Genomic DNA, 14433 nt, shown 5'->3' with positions numbered 1-14433 from the left:
AGTTCGGGAGAAGCTCCGACTTTCTTTTGTAGAGCACGGGAAGTCTTTCCGGAGAGGGTAGTCTTAGCGTTAGGCTTCAAGGAGTGGGTCAGCGCGGGGAAGCCCTTCTCACCTACCCCGGAGAGAAGCGCTAATCAAGAGGCTAGAGAGGGAGGTCTTGAACGCCATTGTCAGCGTCTGAGACTGAACACTGAGAACCGCGAGGAGCCAGGGGAGGGTCTGTCTCAGGATTTAAGGAGAGGCGGAGGGACCCCAGAGGTTTTGGTGCACCAGGGGAGTGGGTGAGGCTGGGAGGGGAACAGGGAAGGGTGTGGGGTGGGGTAAGTGGCTAGGTTCTAAAAACACAGAGGAAGGAGAGTACGTGAGATCTGGTGAGTGAGGGGAAGTGAGGAGGGGCGGCCAGGCTGGGGCAACTCCCAAGTGAGGCTCAGGAGGCCAGCCGGCCTCCTGTTGGGAGAGAATCGGAGGAACAGCTAAGGGGAGAAGTGGGAGTTAACAAGAAAGGGGGTCTGGACCCTTCTCTGGCTCTGGGCCTGCTACTCCCTGGGAGTCAGAGCAGGAACTGACCCCAGAGAATCCACTGCATGGTCATTTCTGGCTGATGAAGTCCTGCTCGCCCTCAGGAAACATAGACACAGGACATCTTGAGGGCTCCCTGGGGGACATCAACAGAAAGCCGTCTCCTCACCACGAGGTGGCCACTACCCAGAGAGACTGGCACTGCAGAGGCAGAAACCCCCTGGCCTATAGGTCTGTGTCAGTCACTGGGAGGAAGGAACATCTTATGTGGTCTTGCCTAGGGGCTCCTGCAGCCGGTCACAGGGAGGCCCCTGCAGGACTGCATGGTCAGACCTGGTACTCGGTTCAGACCATGCTGCCCAGTCCACCCGCAGCCCCACGTTCCTGGCCCCAGTGAGGCCGCTGCCCTCCTGTTATCAACCAGGCCTGCTTTTCTCCCCGCAGCAGCAGCAGCAGCAGCAGCAGCAGCGGGAAGCCGGAGCCAGCACTCATGCGGCATCCTCCCAGGCCTTGTCCTCAGCCCTGCCAGGGACAGAAAAGCCTGAAAACCTCCAGAGTCAATACAGCTCCCTGACATCTGCAGGGCCACCGCTGTCCCATCATGAGCTGTTTCTGTTTGGCTCCAGGTGCAATGGCCCAGCATCCAGAACCAGGCCTGCCCGAAGGCCATGAAGACGGTCGGTCCGCCTTGCTGTGGGCAGAGGAGGTGTGAACACAGAGCAAATGCCAGACACAGGCGCAAGTGCACACACCGCCTTGGGGCCAGGCGTCACTGTCGTCCCCTGTCCCCGTCCCTCTCTGTCCACAGCACATGCCGCCCCTCTGCCCCAGCAGCCCAGCGCACAGTGAAGGCATCAGAAGGGGATAATATCTGCACCTGGCCAGATAGCCCAAGACGACATGGTGGGGGGTGAGGGCAGGGGTCAGCCGACAGCTGGCCTTTGCTGCAGAGCCTGCCCCACGAGAGGATGCTACTAAAGGCACATCACTCTAGGACAGCAGTTGTCAACTGTGTGATTTTGCCCCCCAGGGGACATTTGGCACTGTCTGGAGACAATTTGGGCTGTCACAAAGTGACAATTGGGAGGAAAGTGTGCTACTGGCATCTAGTGGGTGGAGGCCAGAGATGCTGTAAGCATCTGACAACATACAGTACCCCCACCCCCCGCAATAGAGAATTATTGGGCCCCAAATGCCAACAGTGCCAAAGAGATCTTCCCCAGGGGAAGCCCACACTAACTGAGCACATACTATGTCCCTTGTACTTCTGCTCAGTTTCATAAGAATTCTCCCAATCGCTTGGCAGTATGGTGCCTCGGACATTTGTCATTAAGGCAGAAGAGGATGAAGTGGGGTGCAAGTGTCCCCTCACCCCAGATTCTCAACAGATCTCTTCCTTGCTTGTAGATGGCACACTTCATTTATGTGATTTCCTACCAAGAGCCCTACTGGGAACACGTAAGGGTTGGCAGCCCCATTCTTCAGACAAACTGTAGAGGCCAGTCAGCCTGCCCAAGGCTGCATGGCCAGTGAGTGGACCCGGGGGTTCAAGCTAGGTCTGTTGGGGTTCCAGATCCCAGCTTCCTCCATCACAGCTTTTGCTTCCCTCTCCTCCCACCCAGCTGCCCCTCTGGCTCCTTCTAGATTCCCTGGAACACAGCAGACTACAAAGCCACCTTCGCTCCCCTGCTCCCTCCTGACTACGTCACACTTCCCAAACTGCCTGGCCCGTCCTAATTAGAAAGTCATTTTATCACTTCATCAAACTGGGATCCCTTTGGGGATAGATCCACATTAGGCTCTGAGCTGCAGAACGAACCCCTTGGCCTACGTTACCACCGCTGACCCAGATCTTACCCTCATGGCAGCACCGACCAGGAGAACTTTCTGCGGCGATGGACACGTTCTAAATGTGCACTGTCCCACACGGGAGCCACTAGTCATACGTGGCTACTGGGCACTCGAAATGGGCCTAGCGAGCCGGAGAGGCTGAATTTTAAATTTTATTTAATAATCATTAAGTTTAACTTTTAAAAAAGCACATGTGGCTGCTGTGCTCCATGATCTCACCGCTCCCTCTGCTTTCTCCCCAAGCCTTCTGATCTGGCCCCTGGGACCAACCCTCAGAGGTCACACGGTGATTGGGGTGGGTTCCAGCCTCTGCCAAGCGCTCTCTCTCTCTCTCTCTCTCTCTCTCTCACACACACACACACACACACACACGCAGGTTCACCTACCACTTGGCTGCTCAATCTCTCATTTAAACCTTGTCTCTCCCCAATGGGACATCCCAAGGCTGCAGCGGTGGCTCTTTGTGGCCACCCACCCCAGCAAGGTGGTTCACGGCCGGGTACTGTTGGGTGCCCAGTGTTGGGTACTGAGCGGTACCACCCTCGCCCTGGCAGGGTCCACTTCTGTGGCTACATGCCTGGCTCTGATGAAATCTTCTAGGGGGCTGTCTTCCCACCCCCATAGGACATACTGCCAGACTCGGAGGGTCACTGAGCCACAGCAGGGGCGCTGGCTGCCTCCTCCAGGGAGCCTGTCCTGATTGCGCCCTGCTGAGTTAGCCCTGGGCTGCCGGCACTCAGCCCTCAGAATCACAGGTAACTGTATCTGTGGCTCCTCCATACCCCCTGTGAGCTCTCCCATAGAAGGTGCTGCACCGGGGATCACTGCCGCAACCCTGGAACCCAGCGTGTGGGCCAACAGAGCCTGGGAGTGGGGGTGGGGAGGTGGACGGTAAGGAGATGGGGGTGGGGGCGGCTGAGGCCACACGCTGCCAAGGTACCCCTCTCCCTGCAGAGCCCAGCTGGGCGCCGCCCCCTCTGCCAGCATCCTCCCCAATTTTCCTGTCGAACTTGACAATCGCTGACAACAGAGCTGCCGTTTCATCCTCCCCAGCAGTGCCCGGGGGATGCTGCGGGGACCGGGCATCCCCGGCTGTCCAGGGTTCCCACTTCCTCGGACTCTAAACCAAGCACACCCAAGGGGGCGCCTCCCCCACCCTGGCTCTTCCTGACCCACTGCCGGTCGCCTGGGGACTAACGAACGGGAAAGCAGGCTCAGGGAGGCAGACAGGCTGTCCCGGGAGACAGAGGCGACAGAGACGGAAGCCGGGGCAGCTCCGAAGGGAGACGAGGGGGACCGAGAGGGCCAGCTGAGTCCAGCTGCTAGCAGCCTCGACACAAGTGTGCCAACTTCCCAGGGGACGGTGAGCCGCCCTCGCCCCTAACCCAGCCCTGGTGGAGATGGGCGGGGTGGGGGGCTGCCCATCCATCACCTCCCCAGGGAGCCCTCAGCGCCAGCCCATCATCCGCTGAAAATTAGGCTGTAGAAATAACTTTTTTTTTTTCCTCTCTTTGGATTTTCCTAGCAAGGGGCAGGCCCCTAACTCACCCCAGGCAGCTCATGGTGGCCTCTTTCGGTGGCCTTCTGTGCTCCGCTGCAGAGCCGAGACGCTGCGCCCGGGCTTGGTGGGGGGGTGGCCAGCCCTGTCCCTGACATTGGCCAGGCCCAGAGGGAGGGGCAGGCTGTGGGGTGAATGGCAGCAAGGGCAGGGGGCGGGCTGAGCCCAGGAAGGGGGAGGGGGGAGCCATCGCAGGCCCTGGAGGCAGGGTGAGGAGAGAAAGACCCCGCGGGATCCCGGCAGGGAAGGCATCAGGCATCACTCAGAGGGGGCCTGACCAAAGCTGTGCTGTGCAGGGCTGTGATGCCCTGGTGGGAAAGGGGGTGGGTGTGGGGGGCTCAGAACACTCAGAGGCCACGCCAGGTGTAAACCCACCAGGAAATTTTTTTCCTAAAGGATAAACTGACAGGGTCCAAAGCTGAGCATAACACAAAGCGCACAGCTGATGGGTTCATGGTCCTGTGACAGCACTCATTTGCTGTGTGACTTTTGGGCCAGCCTCTTAACCTCTTTGAGCCTCAGTCTGCCTCCGAGAAATGGGCATAATAATAGTGCTGGGGTGATTCAGCCAGAGAGTGTTTCTCTAGGGCCCTGATGAGGTCCCTGGTGCACAGCTGGCATCATCAGAGGGCACAGAGCACACACTGTTTGTAGCACGGGGCGTCCTTCTTGCAGGAGATGGGTCCTCTCTGCAGCCTGTCCCAGCCCAGCATCCAGCAGCCATCCCGACTCGTACACAGTGATGCCCTGGCACCCAGCAGAGCCAACAGCCGCCCTTCTCAGGGTCGGCCTTCAGGCCACCGGCCCACCTTGCGAGTGGATCAGTGTTGGGGTTCAGTTCCGTGGCAAGACGCACAGCATAGCGCCTGGGGCAGCGGCAGAACAGCGGACATCTCTAAGCAAGACACACTCTGCCCGCCCAGTCCTCCCCCAACGAAGGTACCTGAGGTTGTCCATGAGTGGTGCACGGGCCTCCCTGGGCAGCACCAGGGTGAGCGCCCACACCAGGTCATCAACTCGCTGCTGTGCCGCAAACTGCTTCAGGGCAGCGAACACCCGTTCCTTGGCGGTTGGCTGGTCCCCCAGGATCTCATCCACCTGCAAGGAAGGGTCTGGTGAACGACCACAGGGACCCAGAACAGAATACTGCTCGCCTCGGGCACCTCCCTCAATTTCCCTCCGCAGGACAGTTGGAGCACTGCCCGAGCTCTGTCGTGAGCTCTTTACCCAAGTCACGTCATTTCCAGCCTCACGGCAGCCATACAAGGTGGCAGGGCTGATATCCTCATTGACATCTAAGCAAACGGAAGCTGGTAGAGGTGGGGTTGATTTGCCCAAGGCCGCGGGGTCAGGACTCGAACCCAGAGACCGCCCTTCCACTGAGTATTGTAAGGATCAAAGGAATCAATACAAGAGCTTTAAAATGTGCCAGGCACTCAATAATTGCTAGTTACTATTATTATAACACTATACTCCCTGCCACCACCCGGTTTGCTGAGAGATCCCACAGGGAACATTCTGGCACCACAAAAAAGCCCTGGGGTGTGTGCCTAGCCCTGAATTTGGACTCCTCCAGTGCTCCCTCTGGACTTCTGTTTTCTTCTGCTTTGTGTCCAAACCAGCTGGTACCAATCAAGGTACATCTACTCAGAGGAGTCCATGCAGCCGTTGGAAAGGGGCATGCAAACGGGCACCATGTTTCTGGAGGGAAGCTTGGTAAGTGTGTTCAGAGCCTAAAAATGCACCAGGACTTTACCCAATGGTCTAGAAACGTATCCTAGATCTGTCCTGAAAGACAAGACTATGCACAAAGATTTATGAGTGAAGAGGTTCACTCTGCATTGTTCATGGAGACATTGGAAGCAATACAGAAATCCTGATAATATTGGATAAATAACTGTAGCACATCCATTTGGTGGTGGGGGGGGGGTAGTTGTAGTCCTGGCTATTCAGCCAAGAAAGGGGGAAACCCCAAACCATGTGGGAGGCAAGACTCTGGCAGTTATGGGGCAGCCAAGGGTAGCTTTGGGCAGTTGGAGGCTCTTGTCCAGGGTTTTGCCTCTTGAAAAGATGATGCAGAGACAGGGGGACAGCAAAGCTTGCTCAGGGTGGTGACAAAGCCCCGCAGTGCACCCTGAGCGGACTTGTCCTAACTGGGTGGTTTAGGACAGCTGGACCTCAGGTTGCTGGTCCTGTCCCGGTTCTAAGGCTGGATCTCCAGTGCCGACTCTGTGAATCGTTCGTCCCCCCGATCCCTTTCTCCTGCCCAAGTTAGCACAGTCAACTTCTGTTGTTGGAGAGCCAAGTTCACCTGATACCCTGTGGTACTGGACATCGTTGATTCTGGGGGCGAGCGTCTCTGAAATCAGGATGTATCTTATGGCTAATTGCTGTTCCTGTGCATGTATATGGATGTGGTCATAGATGTTCACCATGTTACTTGAACTGACTTACGTGCATTGCCGGTACTAAATATGTTCCAAATGAGTCTAGAAATTCTCTTTCAATGGCTACTAAACTAAATGATGAGTAAGTAATAAGGAAATATGGGTCATGGGTTAACTGGCACAGGTTTTTCTCTGTTGATGGTCAATAAAACGGGCATCTTGCAATTGATGGTGCAAGACGGCATCTTACATTTGATGTAAGGTGGGACTATTTGGTCAGAAAAAATGGTGCTGAAGATCTTTATTTGAAACCATGAAATGGAGGGGCGCCTGGGGGACTCAGTCAGTTGAGCGTCCGACTTCGGCTCAGGTCATGATCTCACAGCTTGTGAGTTCGAGCCCCGTGTCAGGCTCTGTGCTGACAGCTTAGGGACTGGAGCCTACTTCAGATTCTGTGTCTCCCTCTCTCTCTGCCCCTAACCCACTCTCATTCTGTCTCTGTCTCTCTCAAAAGTAAATAAACATTAAAAAAAAAAAAACATGAAATGGAGAGTGATGGCTAAGCCTGTGGAGGTTCTTTTGGTGGGGTAACTAGAGTGTCCTAAAATTGATCGTGGTGGTGCCTGGGTGGCTTAGTCGGTTAAGCATCCAACTTCGGCTCAGGTCATGATCTCACGGTTCCTGGGTTCGAGCCCTGTGCTGACAGCTGGAAGCCTGGACCCTGTTTTGGATTCTGTGTCTCCCTCTCTCTCTGCCCCTCCCCTGCTTACATTTTGTCTCTTTCTCTCAAAACTAAACAAACATAAACAAATAAAATTGATCCTGGTGATGGTTGCATAAATATGTGAATATATCCAAAACCACTGAATTGTACACTTTAAATGAGTAGATTGTATGACATGTGGATATATCTCAATGAAGCTGTTATAAAATATACAGGAAAATGTGATAAACAGGCAAGTGAAAAAAACAGGTTACAAATGGGATGTGCAGTGTTACATTTTTATACATATACAATTACACATATATCTATGAATTGGAAATATGCACTAAGTTTTAGAGTGATCTGGATTTTTTAAATAAGTCAGTGGTTTCCATTTTCTCTACAGTTTATATGGTTTATACAGTCAGGAAAAAGAGTGCATGTTATCATTTCTCCCTTTATTTTTTACTGTAGTAAAAATGCACGTAACATACAATTTACCATTGTAACCATTTTAATGTGTACGATTCAGTGGCATTGAGTACATTCACAACATGGTTTAACCATCGCCACCATCCAGTTCCAGAACATTTTCATATCCCCCCAAATGGAAACTCTATGCCCACGAAGTACTCACTCCCTCGGCCGCTTTCCCCCAGCCAGGTGGCAGCCACTAATCTGTTTTCTGTGTCCGCGGATTTGTTTACACTGGATACTTCTTGTGAATGGAATCACAAGAGTGAGGTGGCTTTTTTTTTTAATTTTTAAAAATGTTTATTTGTTCTTGAGAGAGACAAACAGAGTGTGAGTGGGGCAGGGGCAGAGAGAGAGGGAGACACAGAATCTGAAGCAGACTCCAGGCTCTGAGCCATCAGCACAGAGCCAGTCGCAGGGCTTGAACCCAAGAACCATGAGATCATGAGCTGAGCCAAAGTGAGACGCTTAACTGGGTCACCCAGGTGCCCCCCAAACACTTCTTTTTTAATGTAGCAGTTAGCCATGGTCTGTCCATCCTCCACGAGAACCCTCCCTTCATGGTCAGGGGTCTGAGGTGTGTCTGGACACTGACAACCTGAGCTGACCCCGAAGCAGAGGTGGGAGGCTGGGCGGCAGAGCGAGCCTGTGAGTTTGCCACGCGTCTCTGTTAGGGGAGTGCGGGTGCAGCCTCAGCCAGAGCCACCTTTTCCACCTTCCATCCACCTCCAGACATCCGCAGACAGCATCCTTCCCCACAGCCCTCTGCCGCCCGAGAACCAAGGGCTCCCCACTTCCTGGTCAAGGTCAACCCTCCAGTCCACAGACACCCCTCTGCCCCACCTGTCCCCACCTTCTCTTCCTGCCACCTACTTGTCACGTGGCTCTCCGCTCAAAAGTCACCTCCTTGAGGACGCTTCTTGACCACCCTGGCCAGATGGCCCCCATCTCTCTCTCATCTCCCTGTTTATTTCTTCACCTCCTTGATCGTTATGCCCGGATAGCTTGCTTATAGATTTGTCCACTTCCTCTCTGGCTCTTCCCCACAGGAACATGAGCTACAGGGGAGCAGTTTCCCTGCCTGCCCTCATCACGGCTGTCTCCCCAGCCCTGGCGCATCACGCCCGTAATCAATGATGGCGAAACACATGGATGTCAGCGTCTCTACTGCCTCCTTCCCTTGAGCTTTTATAAATGTTCAAGTCCCTCCCCACCTGTAAATACATGAGTACATCAAGTCCTTCTTGCCCTGCAACCCCATCATGCTCTTAACTTTTCTGGCCCAGAGCTGTCTGCACTTGCTATTTCTATTCAACTGCCCTGACCCACTACGGTGCGCCCCCTTCTTGCAGCATCCTGTGGCAATTCTCTGGGCAAGGACCCCAAATGGTGACTCCTGGACCTTGATCTTCAGCCCAGAGCCTGCTCCTGAACTTCAGAACTGCATGTCTAACTCCCTCCTAGATAGACGCACAAGGCGATTCAGGAAGGCTTTCCAGAGGTGATGATGCCATAGAAACAGCGGTTCAAGGGCGTCAGGCCTGAGTCCTAGCACACGCCCCCCACACGTCTGTCTCCTCCGCCTGGTATGACCCGATGTGACGGCCTGAGACCCAGACCTGAGCACAGGGCCTGGCACATAGTAGGCACTCACTGGATGTTTCTGGAACTGAACTGAAGAGCCACAGTGGTGGCTGGCTGTCCTCTCACGGCGTTTCCTGCAGCTCCCCTGCCGACCTCAGTTTCCCTGGTGGTGAGCAGGGTGGGCTGCAGCACCAGCACCCCCTTCTCTTCCACCCACTGTGCCGAGGAAGGTTAGTGGCTTTGAAATCAAAGTCAGATGCAGCCTCAATTCAAAGGAGAACATGGCTAGCTGGAAAGACGTTTTATGTAAGAAAGAGGAAAAAATAGTTCCTCCCCCCTGGGGCCTGTGCCACAGTGCGGTTTTGGTGTCAGCTATTACCCAGATGCTCCCAACCTATATCTAAGCGTGAGGCACCATCACGGGACACTAATGGATTTCTATTAAATATCAGAATCTTCAAGGAGGAAAAACTGGGGCAGGGAGAGCGCTGGAAGCTAATTGTCAGAAAGCCCTTGATTGTCCTGAGGCAGTCTTTCCTGGGGATTTGCTCTCAGTTTTTGGGAGATGCTTGGTGAGCTCTAACCAGAACCCAGCACTCCCCCTTGCCAGAAAACACATCATGGCTGGCCTGGGCGGCCGGTCACGTTCCTCCCCGCGCTGGTCACCACCCTGGCCCTGCTTTGTGGCCAGGTCTTCATATCCACCTTGACCTTCTGGGGGTTCTGACCATGCCCCCTTCCAACTCGCCAGAGGCTGGACGGAGCCTCGGGCAGGCCTTCCAGGTCATCTGGAATTCTAGCAGGCATTACTAGTTGCTGTGGTCTGAATGGTGGTGCACCCCCCGCCCCATTCCCCACTCATATGTTAATAACCTAATGTCCAGTGTGATGGTATTACAAGGTGGGGCCTTTGGGAGGTGATTAGGTCATGAGAGTGGGGTGCTTGTGGGTGGGATTAGTGCCCTTATGAAAGATGCCCCAGAGAGCTCCCAGCTCCTGCCCCCTTGTGAGGACAAGAGAAGTCTGCAACCTGGAAGAGAGCCCTCACTCCATCATGCTGGCTGGCACACTCATCTTGGACTTCTGGCCTCAAGAACTGTGAGAAATAAATTCTCGTTGTTTCTAAGCCACCCAGTCTGTGGCATTCTGTTACAGCAGCCGGGACGGATTGGGCACAAGTGCTCACCAATATTTCGAGCTCTCCTCCCTGGACGCACAGAAGACTGCATTTCCCAGCACCCTTTGGGAGCAGCAGCGTGACTAGTTCTGGCCAATGAACATTGACTGCAGGTGCAGTAGTTTGCTTTTTGAAGTCCCTAAAAGCTGATGCACAATTTTCCATGCTCTCTTCTAGAGAAAATCCTGAAGCCTCGCATTGAGATGGGGGCGTCTTGGGATGTTGAGGGCCTCATGTAGAGGTCAGCCACCCCAGAGTGTCGCCTGGACTTTTAGAGGACTTTGTATGGATGAAAAATAAACTCGTGGGGTGTGCAAAGACATCAAGATGTTTGATGTTGTTTGCTACGACAGCAGAGCCTATTCTGGGGATAGAAAGGAAGTCATATCTTTTGAGGAGCTGGACACTGGTGACCTAGGGAGGCCAGAGCTAAGTGTTGTGTATATGAGAGAGTGACTGCATATACTTGGCTACAGAGGCTGGCCTGCTCAGGGGCACGGGCTGAAAGGCTCAAGTTGGGGTCCTGCCCAGACAAAGGGTCATACCAGGGTACATGGTGGAGCTGAGGCTCCTGGCGGGGGGTGGGGGGGGTAGGTTAAAAGAAGGGAGGACTGGACCAAGCTTGGGCACTGGAGAAGGCTAGGTGAATGGAGGTCTGACACTGGGCAGTGGGCTGGGAGCCACTTCTGCAACAGCCAAATGCAAACAGGGCTTCCCAGCCCTCTGCTCCCCCAAATCTCATGGTCAAGCTCTGCCAAGAGGAGGAATGAGTAGTGACCTTTCCATGGAGGACAAGGAAGGGTGTCCCAATCATCAAACTGAGTTCCCAAGATGTTGGGCTCGGCGTCCACATCTGAAGGCCCTGGAGGACAGCTATACGAGGGGGGATGGACTGAGATGGTTCCTGCATGGAGATCTTGCCCATGGTCCCAAACAGACATGACCATACTGGTCAGCCTCTTCCTCCATGACTGTGTCACACCCCAGTTTCTTGGGTTTGCCTGGATTTGTCCAGAAAAGGGTCAGGTTTCTGCAAATCAGGGATTGCTTGGGATTCTGGCCCGAGGCCAACACCATCCTCAGACCTTCCTTTCCAGCCCTGGGTCTCCACCTCTCCTGGTGGCCACCCCTTGCTTCCGGTAGGTGACTCAGACCTTGGGCTCTTCTTGTGGTCATTCCAGGCTGTCACTCTCAGTCCTCAGGGAAGCCCTAACTTCCCACCTGCCACCGCTCAGGGCCCGTTCACGCCAAAGTCTGAGAGGAAATGCTTTTGGAAGGTTGGGGGACATGAACCGGGGCCTCCTATGGCCAGCTAGCCAGCCACACTGCTGTGTAAGGCAGGGCCAGATCCCAGTTTTGTGGGGCCTGAAACAACTGTGACTCTTTAAAAAAAGGAACACTGTGTGCTATTCTCTGAATGTTTGTGTTCCTCCTAAATTCATATATTAAAATCCTAAGCCCCAAAGATGATGGTATTAGGAGGTGGGGCCTCTGGGAGGGCTCTGGGTAGAGCCCTTCCGAATGGGATTAGTGCCTTTAGACAAGAAATCCCAGCAAGTCCCCCTGCCCCTGTCACCACAGGGAGAAGGCACCAGCCATGAACCCACAAGTGGCTCTCGCCAGACACCAAATCTGCTGGTGTGCTGAGAACCTCTACTTCCAGCCTCCAGAATGGTGAGAAATTAATTCCTTTTGTTTCTGAGCCCCCTGGTCCCTGGTGTTTTGTTACAGCAGCCGCAACAGACTAAGACACTATGTTAGTAATACGGGCAATGGAAGGGAACATCCACTACCACAGGATGTGGGTGAGAGTCACGGGCATAACGAGAAGCTCGGCGCCAAAGAGAACGTGCTGTACGTCCATTAACATCAAGTACAGCCATTAACACCAACCTCACAAACAGGCAAAAGTCATCTCTAATGATGGAGTTCGAAATATCAGCTACCTCTTGATGGGGTGAATAGGACAGAAAAAAGGGCACGTGGGAACTTTCCGGGGAGAAGGAATCATTCTGTTTTCTACATTCTGTCATTATCTATATTCTGTTGCTCTACATTTTGAGGAGGGTGGTTGATTACATGGGTGTGTGCGTACGTTAAATGTGTTGATCTGTACACTTGATGTACTTTATACACCTGTGTATGTCAATAAAAAAGAAAAGCAACTTCTACAAAACAATCGAACAAGAGTTAACAAAATTACGGGGCGCCTGGGTGGCTCAGTGGCTTAAGCGTCCAACTCTTGGTTTCGGCTCAGGTCATGATCTCGTGCGTGGCTCATGAGTTAGAGCCCTGCATCAGGCTCTGTGCTGACAGTGTGGAGCCTGCTTGGGATTCTCTCTCTAGCTCTCTCTGTCCCTCCCCCGCTAGCTCCTTCTGTCTCTCTCAAAAATAAGTAAATAAACTTAAAAAAAAAAAAAAAGATTAAGAATTACAAAATTAGGTACAGGGCTTGGAAGCTTGAATGTCATTATATTTCTGGTAAATATGTCTCCAGAAGATTCCTCAGCTCCAGGTTATGGGAGCCTCAAGCTCCAGGCCCACAACAGGCCCGTGCTCAGGGTCCCCTGCCCACCACCCCGACTCCTCACCCCTCACCCCTCACCCCTCACCCCTCGCGGCTCCTACCTTGCGGCTGAACTCCTGGGCCTTGCGCCTGCGCTCCCGGTGCACGGCCTCGGGGCGCTTGCGGCCCGTCAGACGCAGCAGCTCGCGGCCCAGGGAGAGGCCTCTGCTGGGGCGCAGCGGCCGCAGGGCTGCGGTCGGGGACGCGCGGCAGGATCCCGCGGCTGGATCCCCGTCGGGGCCCGGAAGCACACCGAGGCTGGGCGGCACGCGCGGGCAGCGCCGGGCCAGGCGCACGAGGTGCTCGCGACTCAGGCCGCCCACGGCCAGCCCCTCCACCTCCAGGATCTGGTCCCCGGGCCGCAGACCCCCGGCGTGAGCACTGCTCCCTTCTGTCACCTCCAGGACGAAGCAGGGGCCCGAGCCGCCTAGCCGGAAGCCAAAGTCTTCGGGCCAGCCCTGGTTGGTGGCCGGCATGGCAGCGCTGGCAGTGCGGCTGGAGGAGAGACACTGCCCAGGGGATTCCTTGTGGCCCTGCAGGCCGCTTAGATGCCCAGGAGATGCGCCAGTCTGAGCCTCTAATTCTCTCTGCCTCCACGTGGAGAATTAGTTCTTAAAACAGTGTCTGAACTCCTGGATCCAGCTGTGCCTGAAAGTCACCAACTTCCATGTGACAAAGGGACTTCCCAGTGACATGAACTCACAAATTCCTACTGACTTTGGCGGGGATTTGCCCTTTGAATTGTAGGACTCTCCTTTTTGACTTCCTTGGGGAAGGAAGCATGGTATGGCTGACCTGGAGGTCTCTAGGCTCCCGGCTGTAGGAGAGCCTGGCTGGGGGCGGGAGCGGGGGGGTGGGGGGAGGTGGGGGGGTGGGGGGGGGTGCCTCTGTCTTCCAAAAGAGGCCAGATGTGGGCATCGGTGAGGTGGGCTGGGGCCACAAACCTTAATGGGAAAATTAATAATGGGAAACCTCACTAAAAGGGAGCCAGGAGGCCAGAAGGGGGAGCCATAACAGTCTACCTCAACTGTAGGAAGAATGATCTATTACCAACCCCCACAGAGGAATCATCAAACAGAAGAGAATCATCTAGTTCAGGTCCAACAGGGAAAGATGTGCATAGCCTTTCCTCCAAGAAAGGGAGCGCCCTGCAACTCAGCTGAGCCAATGAGGAGCTGTCTTTGCCCCCATCCCTCACTTTTCCCAGTGGACTTTCCTTCAAAACAACCCTTCCTGACTTCCTCCTCCTTCTCTGCGAAAGAAAGTTCCCCTCCTTGGTTTGGGGGACTAGCCTATGATTTTTGCCATAGGCTTGTCCTGAATTACCATTCTCTACCATTCTTGAGTTAACCCATTTTTGCCGGAAAAATAATTTTTATTTTTAAGGTTAACGAACACAACCTGGAGAGGCGGGGGGGGGGGGGGGGGGGGGGGGGGGGGGGGTACTGTCCTGGATGGAACAACCTGTGTTTCCCTGTGTCTATTTAGAACAGCAGCCCAGGGACAGCCTCTGAAGTTGTAGGCAGTATGTGGTGTGAAGGCTTAGTTTTCCGGGGAAGAATCCTTAGTTCTGAGGACTTCCTGACCCTGGCTTCGAAGAACCATGGACGGCTG

The 14433-nt window shown here is 54.3% G+C and overlaps 1 protein-coding gene across 2 annotated transcripts in view; it reads right to left on the bottom strand.

The window, feature by feature from the left end:
• The window catches only part of LOC123588727 (Grid2 interacting protein), a 35706-nt gene extending 22396 nt beyond the window's left edge, over nucleotides 1-13310 (bottom strand). For both annotated transcript variants that reach the window (XM_045459879.1, XM_045459880.1), the window contains exons 1-2: nucleotides 12882-13310; nucleotides 4872-5026 (exon numbers count right to left, since the gene is read on the bottom strand). In XM_045459879.1, the coding sequence (XP_045315835.1) occupies nucleotides 4872-5026; nucleotides 12882-13295 (569 nt within the window). In that variant the 5' untranslated portion in view covers nucleotides 13296-13310. The remainder of the gene's footprint in view (nucleotides 1-4871; nucleotides 5027-12881) is intronic.
• Between the last annotated feature and the right edge of the window lie 1123 nt (nucleotides 13311-14433).

Source organism: Leopardus geoffroyi, chromosome E3, assembly GCF_018350155.1.
Source record: "Leopardus geoffroyi isolate Oge1 chromosome E3, O.geoffroyi_Oge1_pat1.0, whole genome shotgun sequence".
Lineage (NCBI taxonomy): Eukaryota > Metazoa > Chordata > Mammalia > Carnivora > Felidae > Leopardus > Leopardus geoffroyi.
The sequence above is the reverse complement of the archived record's forward strand: the minus strand, read 5'-3'. Positions and strand labels throughout refer to the sequence as shown.